Genomic DNA, 13,812 nt, shown 5'->3' with positions numbered 1-13,812 from the left:
CAAGATATGTCTACTCTATTCTGTTGTATGTGAGAGTGGTAAAGACAATCCTCAGTTAATGACCTGTTATAATATATTTATATTCTTAAACCTATTTTTTAATCTTTCCTTTATTTGTCCATTAAGGCAACCTCTTAACAATTCCAACTAAAGATCTTGTAATAGGCAGTCAGGCCAAAAATTGGCAGAAAATGTTAGCTTTGGCGGACCAATATTTAGCTACCAAAGACGTAAAGTGATTAGGAAGATTTCATGTCTTGAGTTTCAAGGATGAACTTTCTTCAAAGAAATCCATGCCAAACCCTACTGATTAGTAGGAAGATTATTTTATCATTACACAGTATTGATTCAATTCTTATTTTTATGCCATCTCTATTTGAAAATATTTAGTCATAATGTTTCACAAAGACATGTCTTTTACTTTGCACGAAGAATTTTTTTTTGTGTAAGCGCTTATGAATATGCACACTCCTAAGTATTTTCAAAGAAAGCCAAGTGTTCACTAAAGCCATATTTTCAAGGAATATGGGGGAATAGGGGTGGGGAGAGGGAAGTTTTGATATTTTTGATACCCTAGTACCAAAATAAAATGGTACATTTTAAGGTGGTTCAAATAACATTTGGTGAAATTATTTTGCCTTTTTGTGTTTATCAATCTCAACCAAGCATCAAATAAGAGTTATCGTGGATAATGAACTACATCTTAGGCAAATGCTCATTTTTAAGCTATAGCATTCTAATTATTACTTAGAATAATCAATTTAGAGAAGGCTTTTTAACCTTAAAACTTCAGTGACATAACATTACAAAGATCTAAGATTACAAATTAGCAAGAGGCACTGATTAATAGAATACTCGAATAAATCTCTCAGCTCATCAAACCCATTTAACTACTTTTGGTTTATTACTTAAAATTCTGGCATATGGTGGTGGATAAAATGAGCAGACCTATATAAAAGTAATTATCAAAAATAGTATTATAAATAACTTGAAATACAATTTTATTAGATCATATTTCAGATTATTTTATTTAAGTGGAATTGAGTGCATTTGTAAATTTAATAGAATTTTCTGGAATTTATTTGTTATTATAACAACCATATCTGTGAAATACACAGAATATTTTATTACAGCTAAGAACAATAACTAAAGAGTTAAGCTGCATTGTCTACTTCAAAGTTCAAGTAATAATATGAGGGATAATAAAATCTACCACTAGGAGTGTAAATTCCAAGATAAAAATATTTTGGATAGGCCTTATTTAATATTTCAAAGTAACAGAATTTGATTTATTCTATCAAGTCATAAAATAAGTTAGTAATTCTGAGAACTAATGAAAATATATGAGTATGGGGAAAAAAGCCATCCTTCAAACAATATAATTAATCATTAATCCAAAGTATAATTCAACTTAAGATATTATATTTCCAAAGTAAAAGCCTGTTATTCTGTCATTTTAGCTCTAAGTTTATACTAGTCAGTTCATGTTTGTCTCTTTGTCTTTACATCAACTTGTGATAAATTCCCTCTTTTGCCTTTGTGATGACTAAAAAAACATTTAAAATACATTAGGAAAGATATTTTTCATAGGTATAGTGCATTGCTTAAATGATGAGTTCAGTCAGCAAGACCAAGGTTTTAAAGTTAAGACTCTCATACGTACATACTAGCTGTGGTAAAGCTTTCAGAGTCATAGGAAATATTCTAAGCCTTTAAAATCAAAATAGTTGTGGATCTGTATGGGTGAATGAAGTTTCCACACTTGGAATTGATTACATGAATAAAATCACAAATCTGTATCCTTCTACATCACATCCCCAAAATAATGTAGTAACTAATCTAAATAAATAATAGAATATGAAACCAAAGATGTTATAGTAGCATTGCAACATTTTCTTAAAAAATACCACGCAACTTTTGATTAGCCATTTAACTAATGGGTAATAAACAAAACAATCCAAAATGGATATTCTTAAAAAAACTTAATGAGAGAGGCCTAAAAGATATCTAGGGGAAGACAGCCAGCTGGAAAATAAGCATTGTCAACTTAAGTAAAAGCTGAGAGGGGCAGCTAGGTGGCGTAGTGGATAAAGCAAGGGCCATGGAGTCAAGGAGTACCTGAGTTCAAATGTGGTCTCAGACACTTAATACCTAGCTGTGTGGCCTTGGGCAAGCCACTTAACCCCATTGCCTAGCAAAAAAAACAAAAAACAAAAACCCTAAAAAAAAAAACTGGCAACTTGGATCCTTGAGTATAGAACAGTTCCTAACAGTTCTACAGGCTCACATACCTCAAACTCTTCACTATCTCTTATCCTTTTATCAAGGGTATATCAAATCTCGCCTAGTTCATCCTGTCAATTTCATCTTTGTGACATCTCTTGAAAATACTCCCCTTTCTCCTCTAATAATGACACCACCCTAGAACGTGACCTTCTCTCTGCATGCTTGTACTACTGTAAATTCCTGCTGGTTGGTCTGTCTGCCTCAAGTCTCCAATCCATTCTCTACTCAACTACCAACATGATTTTTCCCAAGGGCAGGTCCAGCAATGATACAACTGTCCCTACACAATAAACTGCAAGTGACTTATAATCAGCTCCAGGATTAGATACAAAATCCTCTGGCAATCAAATTTCTTAATTGAGAGTCCATTCCATCCCATCTTTCCAATCTTAGATCTCACCCACCCCACTCCCCAACTCATGACTCAGTAAAAATGGCGTATATGCTGTTTCACAAAAAGACTCCACCAACTCTTAGCTTTTGGAATTTGGGGTTTTCTTTCTTTCTTTTTTTTTTTTGGGTGTCTCGCTCTAGGTCACACAGGTGGTAATTATTAAATGTCTGATGCTGGATTTGACCTAAGGTCCTCCTGAATCCATGCTCTTTCTATTGCCTGACCTAGCCACCGCCAGCTATTTGCATTTTTAATGCCTGCCCTCCCATGCTTAGAATGCTGGCTATTGTCACCTCTGCCTCCTGGTTTACCTGAGTTGTGGTCTCAGCTAATACCTCTACTTCTACAGAAAGACTTTTCTAATCATTGGGGTTTTTTTTTGGTTTTTGCAAGGCAATGGGTTAAAGTGACTTGCCCAAGGTCACACAGCTAGGTAATTATGTGTCTGAAGTCACATTTGAACTCAGGTCCTCCTGATTCCAGGGCCAGTGCTCTATTCACTGTGCCTTCTAGCTGCTCCTCCTAATCACTTCTTAATCTAGTACCTTTACTATACTGATATGATTGTGTGTAGGTGGTACAGTCGATAGAGCAATGGAATTAAAAGACAGGAGGACAGGAGCATGAATCCATCCTCAGAAACAACAATAACTAGTTGTATGACCTTGAGCAAGTCATTATACACTGATTATCTCACAACCAGGGCCATCTCCAGTGATACTGATTCAAATGTGGACTCAGTTGGCTCCTGAGGAAAAACTGAGATTGTTGACTTTGCATGGTACCCCCTGACTAAAATCCAGTTCATGGGATTGTTATGGCCTCACCTCCCTAATGCTGTGACCTTCTTTGAGAATGAAGGACAAACATAGTTATAATTCTATGTCCATAGACTGTGAGCTCCTTTAGGGGAGGGACTGCCTTTGCCATAAATGCTCTAGTCTAAGAAGACGGAGAGGACTCAGCCTTGACTAATTTGATCTCTATATGTGTACTTTATTCCAATTTGATTATGACTTTTTTCTTCTGTCCATAAACAAGCAAAAACCAAGAATATATTCTTTGGCTCTCCAATGTCCTCAACTGACCATACTATAAATCATGACAAATTCAAGTTTCTCAGTAGGATGTACGTTTTTCTTTTTTTCTGTGAGCAACATCAATCAAAATTTGCTCTGATGAGGGCAGCTAGGTTGCACAGTGGATAGAGCACCGGCCCTAAAGTCAGGATGGACTTGAATTCAAATCTGAACTCAGACACTAAATAATTACCTAGTTGTGTGACCCTAAGCAAGTCACTTAACCCTACTGCCTTAAATAAATAATGGAAAAAAAATTTTTTTTAGATTTGCTATGGTACTTTATCAGGATATTCAGCTAAAAAGACAATGCAAGTAGAGTATGAATTCAAAAGAAAGATTTTTGAATATGGCCTCATACCTGACAAAATTGTACTTTGTGGACCATTCCACTCTAATGAGAAAGGCTCCTGACCAAACTGGCAGTATTCTTTCTGGTCATTCTCAGAGACCAATTAATTAAATACCAAAGGAATTGTGAACATTTATCAATCAAGGAAGAACTTGCAGAGATAAAACAGATCTCCCTTTTTATAGGGAGAAATTGTTGAAAAAACAAATCTTTAGAAGCATCCATTTGATTTTCTTTTACAATATAAAGAATGAATAAACTAGTTTTGTGGGATGCTTTGTTGTTATTTTAACAATAATGGTTCTAATAGCAAGTATGTATATATCCCAAACTGTTAAGTTGCAAGTTAAATGCAATCATACTTTTAAGAAAAAGAGAGCATTCTTTTGACCAAAGGTCAAAATCCAAGGATTTTGTGTATGACTGGGGAAATGTACATGAAAAGGGAAAACATGGAAGTAAGAAGTGTTATACTCAGTAATAAGTAAAAGGTTTTATTATAAGGGATGTTAATCTCAGAAATAGACAAAGCAAATGAATAAATACATGCTCCTATCTCCTGGGATATAGATAAGAATGCATAAAAAAGACAAAAAAAATGCCAGCAATATTAAAAAGATTTTGTTGGCTTTGCTTTTGATGTATTTATTAGGATAAAGTGGCTCAGGAAAATCAATGCCGATGGACAGAAAAATCTTATTACTTCTGTGAACAATGAGTAACATAAAGACTAGAACTGTAAAATTACTCCAAAACATTTATTCCTCTTATAAACAAAAGAAATGTAGAAGGCTTTTCTACCAGAAGCCAGCTTATTGCAAGCTTGACATTAACTGCATAATATATACCAGCAATTCTAAGAATTGCAGTGCTCACTAAAATTTGGAAGTAACAAAAGCTATTTGCTAGAAAGACAAATAATTATTTATTATTTGAACATGGAAAGCTCTAAGTGATCTGGCTGTAGATATTTTTTCCCTACAAAATGGGATAATCTGTGAATTTTGTGTTGGAAGACAATACACACACACACACACACACACACACACACACACACACACAACTTAAAAGCAAAGTGAATCAGATTTTTTTTACTGCAGTATCAATATTTTCTTTTTTTTAGTCCAATACCTTAATTTTCTTTAAATAGCAAAAATGAATTTTATAACAAATATAGGAAATATTTTTAAAAATAAAAATACTCATGGGAATAGACCCTTGAAATTTACCAATAAGTAAATTGTATCAGAGGTTGAATGGTTGCAAAGCAATACTAGACACAAGAGCAGAAGCCAGTTTTACTGTTATGTCTAAAGCTTTTAAAAATATTCAAAGCATTAATGAAAATGATTGCCTAAGGAATTCATTTTAACATATATCTGACACCTTTATGCACAAAAGAAAAAACTATTTAACTCTTTACTATTTTAGTATATAAGGATAAATATTTTATTTTCCTTGACTTGTTTTCACTAGGCTACCCTTTAATTGTAAAGAATGCAAATGGCTTATAAAGGGCAATAATTAATAACTAAAAAGCAGGGTATCAACTTCCTTTTACTAAATTTTAAGTGGTAGTATAATGCAGAGGAAAGAACACTTAACCTGGGGTTCATTATTTGAGAACTCTCAAATCTTGATTTTGTATATTCATAGTTGTATAACACTAGTAAATACTGTCCCCTGGTTTTTCAACTTGCTATGACCTGGGCTAATACTGAAAGGAACAGATTGAGTAGCATTATTATAACAATGCCTTGGGTATGAAGATATTTTTTCCCCTGGCATTATGCTGAGGCTTTATAAAGAAGGGAAAAATATTAAGGAGAATGTGAGAATGGCTCAGTTAACAAGTATTCCTGTTCCAGGCTAAAGTGTATCATAGTAATCTGAATTTTGAGAAGTACCACTCTCAACTGTCCCTAAGTGCCTTGGATCTCCTTTCTTAATAAGGTCAACTTCTCTAAAACAGGACTGAACCCATCCCATCTCATTTCCTCCAAGAAATTAAAAAATATCTTAAAATCATATGGATGTGAATTGTAAATTGGAATGTGTGTGAGGACATGAGTAGCCCCATTTATCCTTGACCTGGATCTCAAGAGAGGCCATGTTCTTCCAAGGAATACTAAATGATCCTGATGTACAAAAGGGAAATAACTTGCAGTAAAAAATTTTGAAAGATGGCATTTTATTATCTATTGATCTTCATTTTAATATTCATCAGATAATCATAACCAGTAGTTATGAAATGGTAAAGAGGTGATCCATAGTTGAATCTGGTATGAAAAAGCTAATTCTTTTTTTGTTGTTAGTTTTTTGCAAGGCAAATGGGGTTAAGTGGACTGCCCAAGCCCACACAGCTAGGTAATCATTAAGTGTCCGAGGCCGGATTTGAACTCAGGTACTCCTGACTCCAGGGCTGGTGCTTTATCCACTGCACCACCTAGTGCCCCGAAAAAGCTAATGCTTTAATGAGGTCCTCAGTACTGATGTTTTCAATCTGAATATCAAAGACAAAGTCCATAACTTTGCATGGCTATGAAAAAAGATATAGATGTAGTAATTATTGATGTCCTTTTCATTGATTTCTAATTTTTTTTTGTATCCTAAGTCTGAACGATATTCCATGTTTTTCATATGTTCCTCAATATTAGATATTTTGCATTTATTCTTGTTAGTGAAAATCTCTGTAAGCACCTATTAGGGTCCATTTCTAATACTTCAAAAACCTTTGCTGAAGAAAATTCTGGTATAATATTTTTTGCAAATTACTTTCACTTTTTCTTTTGTAGTTCCCTTTCTGTTTTGATCCCTGAATGTTAGGATGACGTTATTTAGCTGATTGTCTTTTCAATGTTTTCTTTGGACTGTTTAATATGTTAAAGTTTCTCTATGAGATGATAATGCTCTTAACTGTCCATCATCCTTAAAAACTCTGTTTTCTGATGGCAAAAGATCTGACAGCGACAAGGACTTTGATAGAAAGATGTACTTTCCAGGGAATTGAATAGCTGTGATTAGTAAGGAGGTAGTGGCTACAGCATCTACTGGAGCAGTTGCTAGATTGTAAATTGAGAGGTGTGGTTTCCCCAGATACTATGTGGAAGGGGAAGGAAGCAGAGCCAACTAGAGGTTTAATTACATTGGTTTAACTTCTGAAAGAAATTATTATTCCACTATAAACATTCCCAAATAGGGTTTTTTTTTAGGTTTTTGCAAGGCAAATGGGGTTGAGTGGCTTGCCAAAGGCCACACATCTAGGTAATTATTAAGTGTCTGAGACCACATTTGAACCCAGGTACTCCTGACTCCAAGGCCGGTGCTTTATCCACTATGCCACCTAGCCACCCCTCCCAAACAGATTTTAAGACAAAACAGATTCTAATCTAAATATCAAAATATTTTCAAAAACTAATTCTAAGATTGCTCCAGAATAATAATTTATGATTCAATTACCAGACCAAGTAATAATTTGATACTGAGAGAATATTTCAAAACAAACTGAATTAGCTTTCATTTAAAATGCATGCATCAATACAATCCTCAGAATTTACATGGAGTACTGTTCACAGAAGAGAAGCTCAGGAATCAGTGTTGAATGAATGGGCCAATTCCAAATTCACTCATATCAAATTGAACAGATAATGTGAAAAGTCCTAAGTAAAGACTATGTTATCATGTGCAGTAATATCCATCTCCATGCAGGAAACTGCCCTACTCTAAAAATACAATACAAGAATATGAATCTAAATTTTTATCACATACACTCTAAAACCAACTAAAAGTTTTACCTTCTAGAGGATGCTTTTCCCAAATTCTCTTAATGTCAGTATCTCCTTTAAGGGTTATTACCTATTTATCCTTTATAAAACTTATTTGTATATAGCTGCTGGCATGTGAGGTCCTTGAGGGTAGGAATTCATCTTGTCTCTCTGCATTCCCAGCATGTAGCACAATGATTGCCACATAGTAGTTGCTCAATAATTGTTTAACTGAAGACTACATTTGCCCTTTGCAATTCCTCATCAATATAGCCAAAATATTTGCATTTTTTAATCCAAACTACTTGGATCTAACAACTGAAACAGAAGTGCTATTATTTTCTTCTCAGATGTGTTTGTATATAACTATGTAGCTACATGTATATGTATATGTATATGTATATGTATGTATATATATATACACACACACACACACATATATATATATATTCAAAGACCATTTAATGAGACTTATAGATGAAATATGTTTGTTGAAATAAATGAAAATTGAATATTATCACCCACTGGGAACACCTCAACCCCGTTCACCGGCTTCTCAAATAATGAACAGGAAAGACAAAAAAAGACAACAAAGAATGTTTCTAAACTTTAAGGGGGGAAAAAAAAACAAATGATCAGTTACATAATACACTCAACATTTGGATTACCTTGCAAAATATTTAAGTATAGTGTGCATTTCCACCTGTTGATTCTGCCAATGAACATAACAGAATGTTGAAGGGAAAAACCAGCAAAAAAAAAAAAAAGGAAAACCAATGCAGAAATCCAGATGGGAGAAAGGAAATGAATCCTAATACAAAATAGCAAGAAAATATTATTTTTTAAAGTGTTTAATATAGGAAAATTTATTAAAAAGACCTGTTTTAAGACTTGGATTTCACAATGATTAAGTAAAGACAGACTTAGCTCTTCACAGAAAGTCAATGAGTAAAGACAATCCTAAAAGATTTGTGATAGAAAATGTCATCCACATCCAGAGGAAAAAAGCCATGGACTCTGCATGTTGACCAAAGCATTCTATTATTTTCACTTTTAAAATTTTATTTTAAGTATTTGCTTTCTCATGGTCTATTTTCCCTTTTGTTCTGATTCTTGATTCACAAACGACTAATAAGGAAATATGTTAAACATGATTATACATATTTAATGTATATCAGATTACTTGCTGTCATGGGGAGGTGGTGGGAAGAAAGGGAAGTAAAAGCAGAACACAAAAATCGCTAAAAAAGAAAAAAAGGAATGTACAGGGGCAGCTAGGTGGTGCAGTAGATAGGGCACTGGCCTTGGAGTCAGGAGTACTTGAGTTCAAATCCGGCCTCAGACACTTAATAATTGCCTAGCTTGTGTGGCCTTGGGCAAGCCACTTAACACCATTGCATTGCAAAATTCGTAAAAAAAAAAAAAAAAAAAAAAAATGAACATAGAAAATATCTTTACATGTAATTAGAAAAAATAAAATTAAACATTAAAAAATGATGGGATTTTTGGGTGAAGGTAATAGGGGTAGTTCCACACATAATTATAACTCATTCTGTTATAACATTAGAAACCTTTCCTTTCACTGAATTGTTCTGATGCTAATGCTTAAATCCTAATATGAAACAAAATAAACTATTTTACTTTCGTAACTTTTTAAACCAATATTTCTTCATTTTTTACTAATTTTATGGAGATCCAGATGAAGATGACATAAAATAAAATAGAGGAAAAACCAAGGAAGAACGGAAAACTCTAAGAAAATAAATAAATCAATCATATACTTTTGGTCATGGTACTATGTATTCAAAAGTACTTATTGTAGCATGTTCAAGCTCCCGAGAGATAATCTTGTCATATCAAGAAAGCATAAGATTAATTGTACAAATAAATAATATGGTTAATGAAATCAGATAAAAATAATCTGTCTATTGCTGTTCATATTATTACTGGCTTAATAAGTACAAACATTTTCTCTAACATTTAATCAAAAATAGAATATAAGATTATTATCAGAGCTCCACCTTCCTTACATCATTCAATACATTTCCTACATTACAGAAGGAATTTCTAAAGAAATCCATATTGGGTGGATTTTGTGAATAGCAAGAAACAAATACAATTTTGCTCCTTCCATGGATATAATTTTGAAGAATGCAATCCAACCAAAAACTCAGAATGATTTCTAACAAATAAAAAGTAAATCTATCAAGTTGGCAGGAAAAGCTATTCTATGTAATCTAAAATTTTCCTTTAACTAAAGATTTTATTTAAACTAACCTTGTAATAACAAGTTAAATTGTTTTCTAACAAAGGAATGGTTCAGCAGATTAATTACAATATGATCTAGAAAAGTTACCAGAATCATTTCGGAGATAGGAGGACATTGCTGGAATGAGGCAGGACTGACTAAGAAGCTCTAGAAGAACAGATGGAAGGGCATTACTGTTCTGTCCTCTACCCTCAGAAGGAGAATGCAGGTCCCCATTTGTTGAGCTGCCTGCAGGATTTATGTAACTTGCAAGAACCTGAAAAATAAAAATCACTGACATAAATATTTTTAGCTTCCTAGAAGATGCTACTAGCTTTATCTAAAAAGATGAATTTATGGCTTAGTAGTAGCTTTATTTTATTCACTGGAACAAAAGTGCCACCTGGGAGCTAGTTTGTCCCCTGTTATGTAACTGCAACTAAAATTTACAAATATTTATTTATAATACAATAATCAAAACATTACTCCATTATTTTAATGTAAATGGAAAGTTTCCAGCTATGAATCATCAAAAAAAGCCTCTCATTTCACTAGAAAAAAATATTTTAAGGATAAGAATAATAATAAATCATAAAGCTAACAATGTCTTGGATGTTATTGTTATTAATAGTATTACTGTTATTATCAAGAAAAATTATAAAAAGCAATTACAAAAGTTGAGGGTGAGAAACATCTTAGAATTCAAACCTGAATGGAGATATCTATTTTCATCCTGATCAAAAAGTTAAGTACTATAGAACTAAGATCCAAAACTACATTCATGGTGAACTAGAATTTAACTAAATTATCCTGTCACAAGTCAATTTTATAGATTGTGGCACATAAAAAATAGACATGCAAAAGGTTAAAAAAAATTCATATTCATATTATGAAGGGGATGACAAATAACTATGTGTTATAATTTATTTTTTTGTTTTTGTGAGGCAATGGGGTAAAGTGACTTGCCCAAGGTCACAGAGGTAGTAATTATTAAGTGTCTGAATCTAGTTTTAAGTCAGGTCCTCCTGACTCCAGGGCTGGTGTTCTATCCATTGAACTAACTGTCCCAGTATGAGTTATTTTTTTGTGTGTTATTTCCTGCAGTCAATAAGCAAACAATGAAGTCACAATAAAGGAATGAAAGTAAACTGATGTCTGGAAGTAGAAGTATTTCAAATATTTTAAAAGTGATGATACAATAGCTAATGAAATTAGGGTGCCCTAAAACCTTAATGAAAACATTAGATAATGATACCAACTGTGAATAAATCACTTAAAAGAAAAAATTAATTATGAATAATGGCTCTTATCACCCTCTTCAGGAGAAAAAAAAATACCTGCAGGAGACAGGTGACATGTTCCTCCTCCAGTCTTTGCTTAGTTAAAGCCTGTTCAACATCCCATCCAGAAGCTGTAGAACCTGTTCCAAAGCCAGTCCCTTTTGCCCAGTAAAGCTGCTGCTCTTCTGTTGATGCATTGCTATGTGTACTTGACACTGGGGGCTTAAAAAAAATATTATTTATAAAGTAGCTTTGCAAGCAAATCTCAAAATCTTCATCAAGTAAGGAGAAAGGTTCATGTAGATGGCAAATGACAGGACTTTTCATTGCTCTTTCTTGCATTTCAAGGATTTATATATTTTTACTATTAACAGCATGGTTTGTTTATTTGTTTTTAAATATAAACTTATATTCATTTTTGGTAAGATTTTGATTTTCACATTTCCTAATCAATCAGACGAAGTTATATATACATGTATAACTCTGGCAAACACATTTCTATATTAGACAACTTGTAAAAGAAGAATCAGAACAAATGGGAAAAATTCACTGGAGGGAAGAAAAAACATTAAGTATAAAACAAATTTTAAAATTATACCAGCATCAAGGAAACAAATGTTACAAATGACAACATTTACTAAATAACCTTTACTCCACAAATTCATAAATTTATATTCCTAATATATAGGTGTCATCATATTCATTCCACAACTCAAATTCCTGAGGGAAGCACTAAATGTCTTCTACCATATAGTTATAGAATATTTTTGCAACTTTATTTCATATTACTAATTTTGATGCCAAAGTACTTATATTCAAAGTCATCTTAAAACATGAAGTCAATATTTTAGCTCCTCTCTCTGTATCTTTGTACAAGGTGTCTTCCATAACTCTAAAAATTAACTTCCCTGCCTTTCCCTCTAGCAAAGTATTCATAGGTTCATTCAAAGTTCACCTATTCCATAAAGCTTTTCTTGAAGTACATACCTCTCCTACTCCAAGTGTCAGTTCTTTCTTCCTGAAGCAATTTTAGTTACTTACACATGTATACATTATTTCATTCCAATAAAATATAAGCTTCTTGAGAGAAGGAACCATTTCATTCTTTGTTTTTGTGTTTATAGAATCAGTGTCTGATATGATATAGATTAAGTAGTGCCTGAAGTGATATTTTCTTCTATATCTGTACTATCTTATAAAAATGTAATTATATTTGAAAAATGGAAATTTAACCTGCTCATTATATTACAATCATTCTATAATTTTACAAAAATGAGATTCAACATACCTCTGCTTGATTGAGATTAGAGTTAGGAACTCTTGGAGCATGATGACTTAGGGCAGAGAGGCAAGCAAGGATCAGATGTACTGCTCCAATTTCCAGTGCCATTCTTCTCAGAAGTACACCATCATCAGTAGTCAATGGCGTGGAACTAAATAAACTACGCAATACATGGAATGGAAGAGTTGGAAGTACATTGGCTGAAGGGGACTGCAGGATATGACCTGGATTAAATAGAGAGAGAAATAAGGATTACCTGATTATTAATAAATGTTATTTGTGCACAATGAGGTCAAATTTGATAATGATGATGGTTGTCCTTCGTTCTCCAAGAAGACCATAACATCAGGTAAGTGATATTATGAAAAGTGAATTGGATTTGAGTGAGGGGTGCTGTGCTGGGTCACCAGAGTCACTTTTTCCTCCTGTCATCTGGGCCCAGTAGTCAGATATGAATCAGTACTACTGGAGATACCCTGGAGGGCAGGCAATCAGGGTTACATGACTTATCCAAAGTCACACAGTTAAGCAAGTAAGTGTTTGTTGTCTGGGGTCAATTTGAACTCCTGTCCTCCTGACTCCAAGGTGAATGCTCTATCCACTGCTGCTCAGGTCAATTTTACATCAAATTTATTTAGGGGTTTTTTTGAGATTTTTTTTTTTTTGCAACACAATGGGGTTGAGTGGCTTGCCTAAGGCCACACAGCTAGGTAATTATTAAGTGTATGAGGCTGGATGTGAACTCAGGTACTCCTGAATCCAGGGCCGGGGCTCTATCCATTGTGCCACCTAGCCACCCATAGATCAAATTTAGAGTGATAATAAATACAAAATCAAATTACTAACAATTTCACTTTCATGAGAAAACTTGAACCATTTCTTACATTCCTTTGGTGGTATTAAGATTCCTATCAATTACGTGTACGATATGGAAATTCTAAGTGACAATAGAATTTAGTGTATTTTGCTTAGATAAAATTTATCAAATGTATCATAATTTAAAAAGCACTCATGTATCTGACTGAATCTTCTGCTCACTATGAGACTAGTGGATGAAACATGATTCTCATGTTTGATATGTTTAAGAAAAACATGACATTTAAAAATTCAAAAAAAAGGATTCCAAA

The 13,812-nt window shown here is 33.3% G+C and overlaps 1 protein-coding gene across 6 annotated transcripts in view; it reads right to left on the bottom strand.

Moving 5' to 3' along the window:
* The window catches only part of BIRC6 (baculoviral IAP repeat containing 6), a 309,262-nt gene that overhangs the window by 96,511 nt on the left and 198,939 nt on the right, over positions 1–13,812 (bottom strand). For all 6 annotated transcript variants that reach the window (XR_012473425.1, XM_074209682.1, XM_074209678.1 and 3 more), the window contains 3 exons: positions 12,692–12,909; positions 11,461–11,625; positions 10,232–10,400 (listed from right to left, as the gene is read on the bottom strand). Coding sequence is in view for 5 of the 6 variants with exons in the window: in XM_074209682.1 (XP_074065783.1) it covers positions 10,232–10,400; positions 11,461–11,625; positions 12,692–12,909 (552 nt within the window). In the remaining variant the exon portion in view is untranslated. The remainder of the gene's footprint in view (positions 1–10,231; positions 10,401–11,460; positions 11,626–12,691; positions 12,910–13,812) is intronic.

Source organism: Macrotis lagotis, chromosome 1 (assembly GCF_037893015.1).
Source record: "Macrotis lagotis isolate mMagLag1 chromosome 1, bilby.v1.9.chrom.fasta, whole genome shotgun sequence".
NCBI classification, from domain to species: domain Eukaryota; kingdom Metazoa; phylum Chordata; class Mammalia; order Peramelemorphia; family Peramelidae; genus Macrotis; species Macrotis lagotis.
This window is presented reverse-complemented; position numbering and strand designations above follow the sequence as displayed.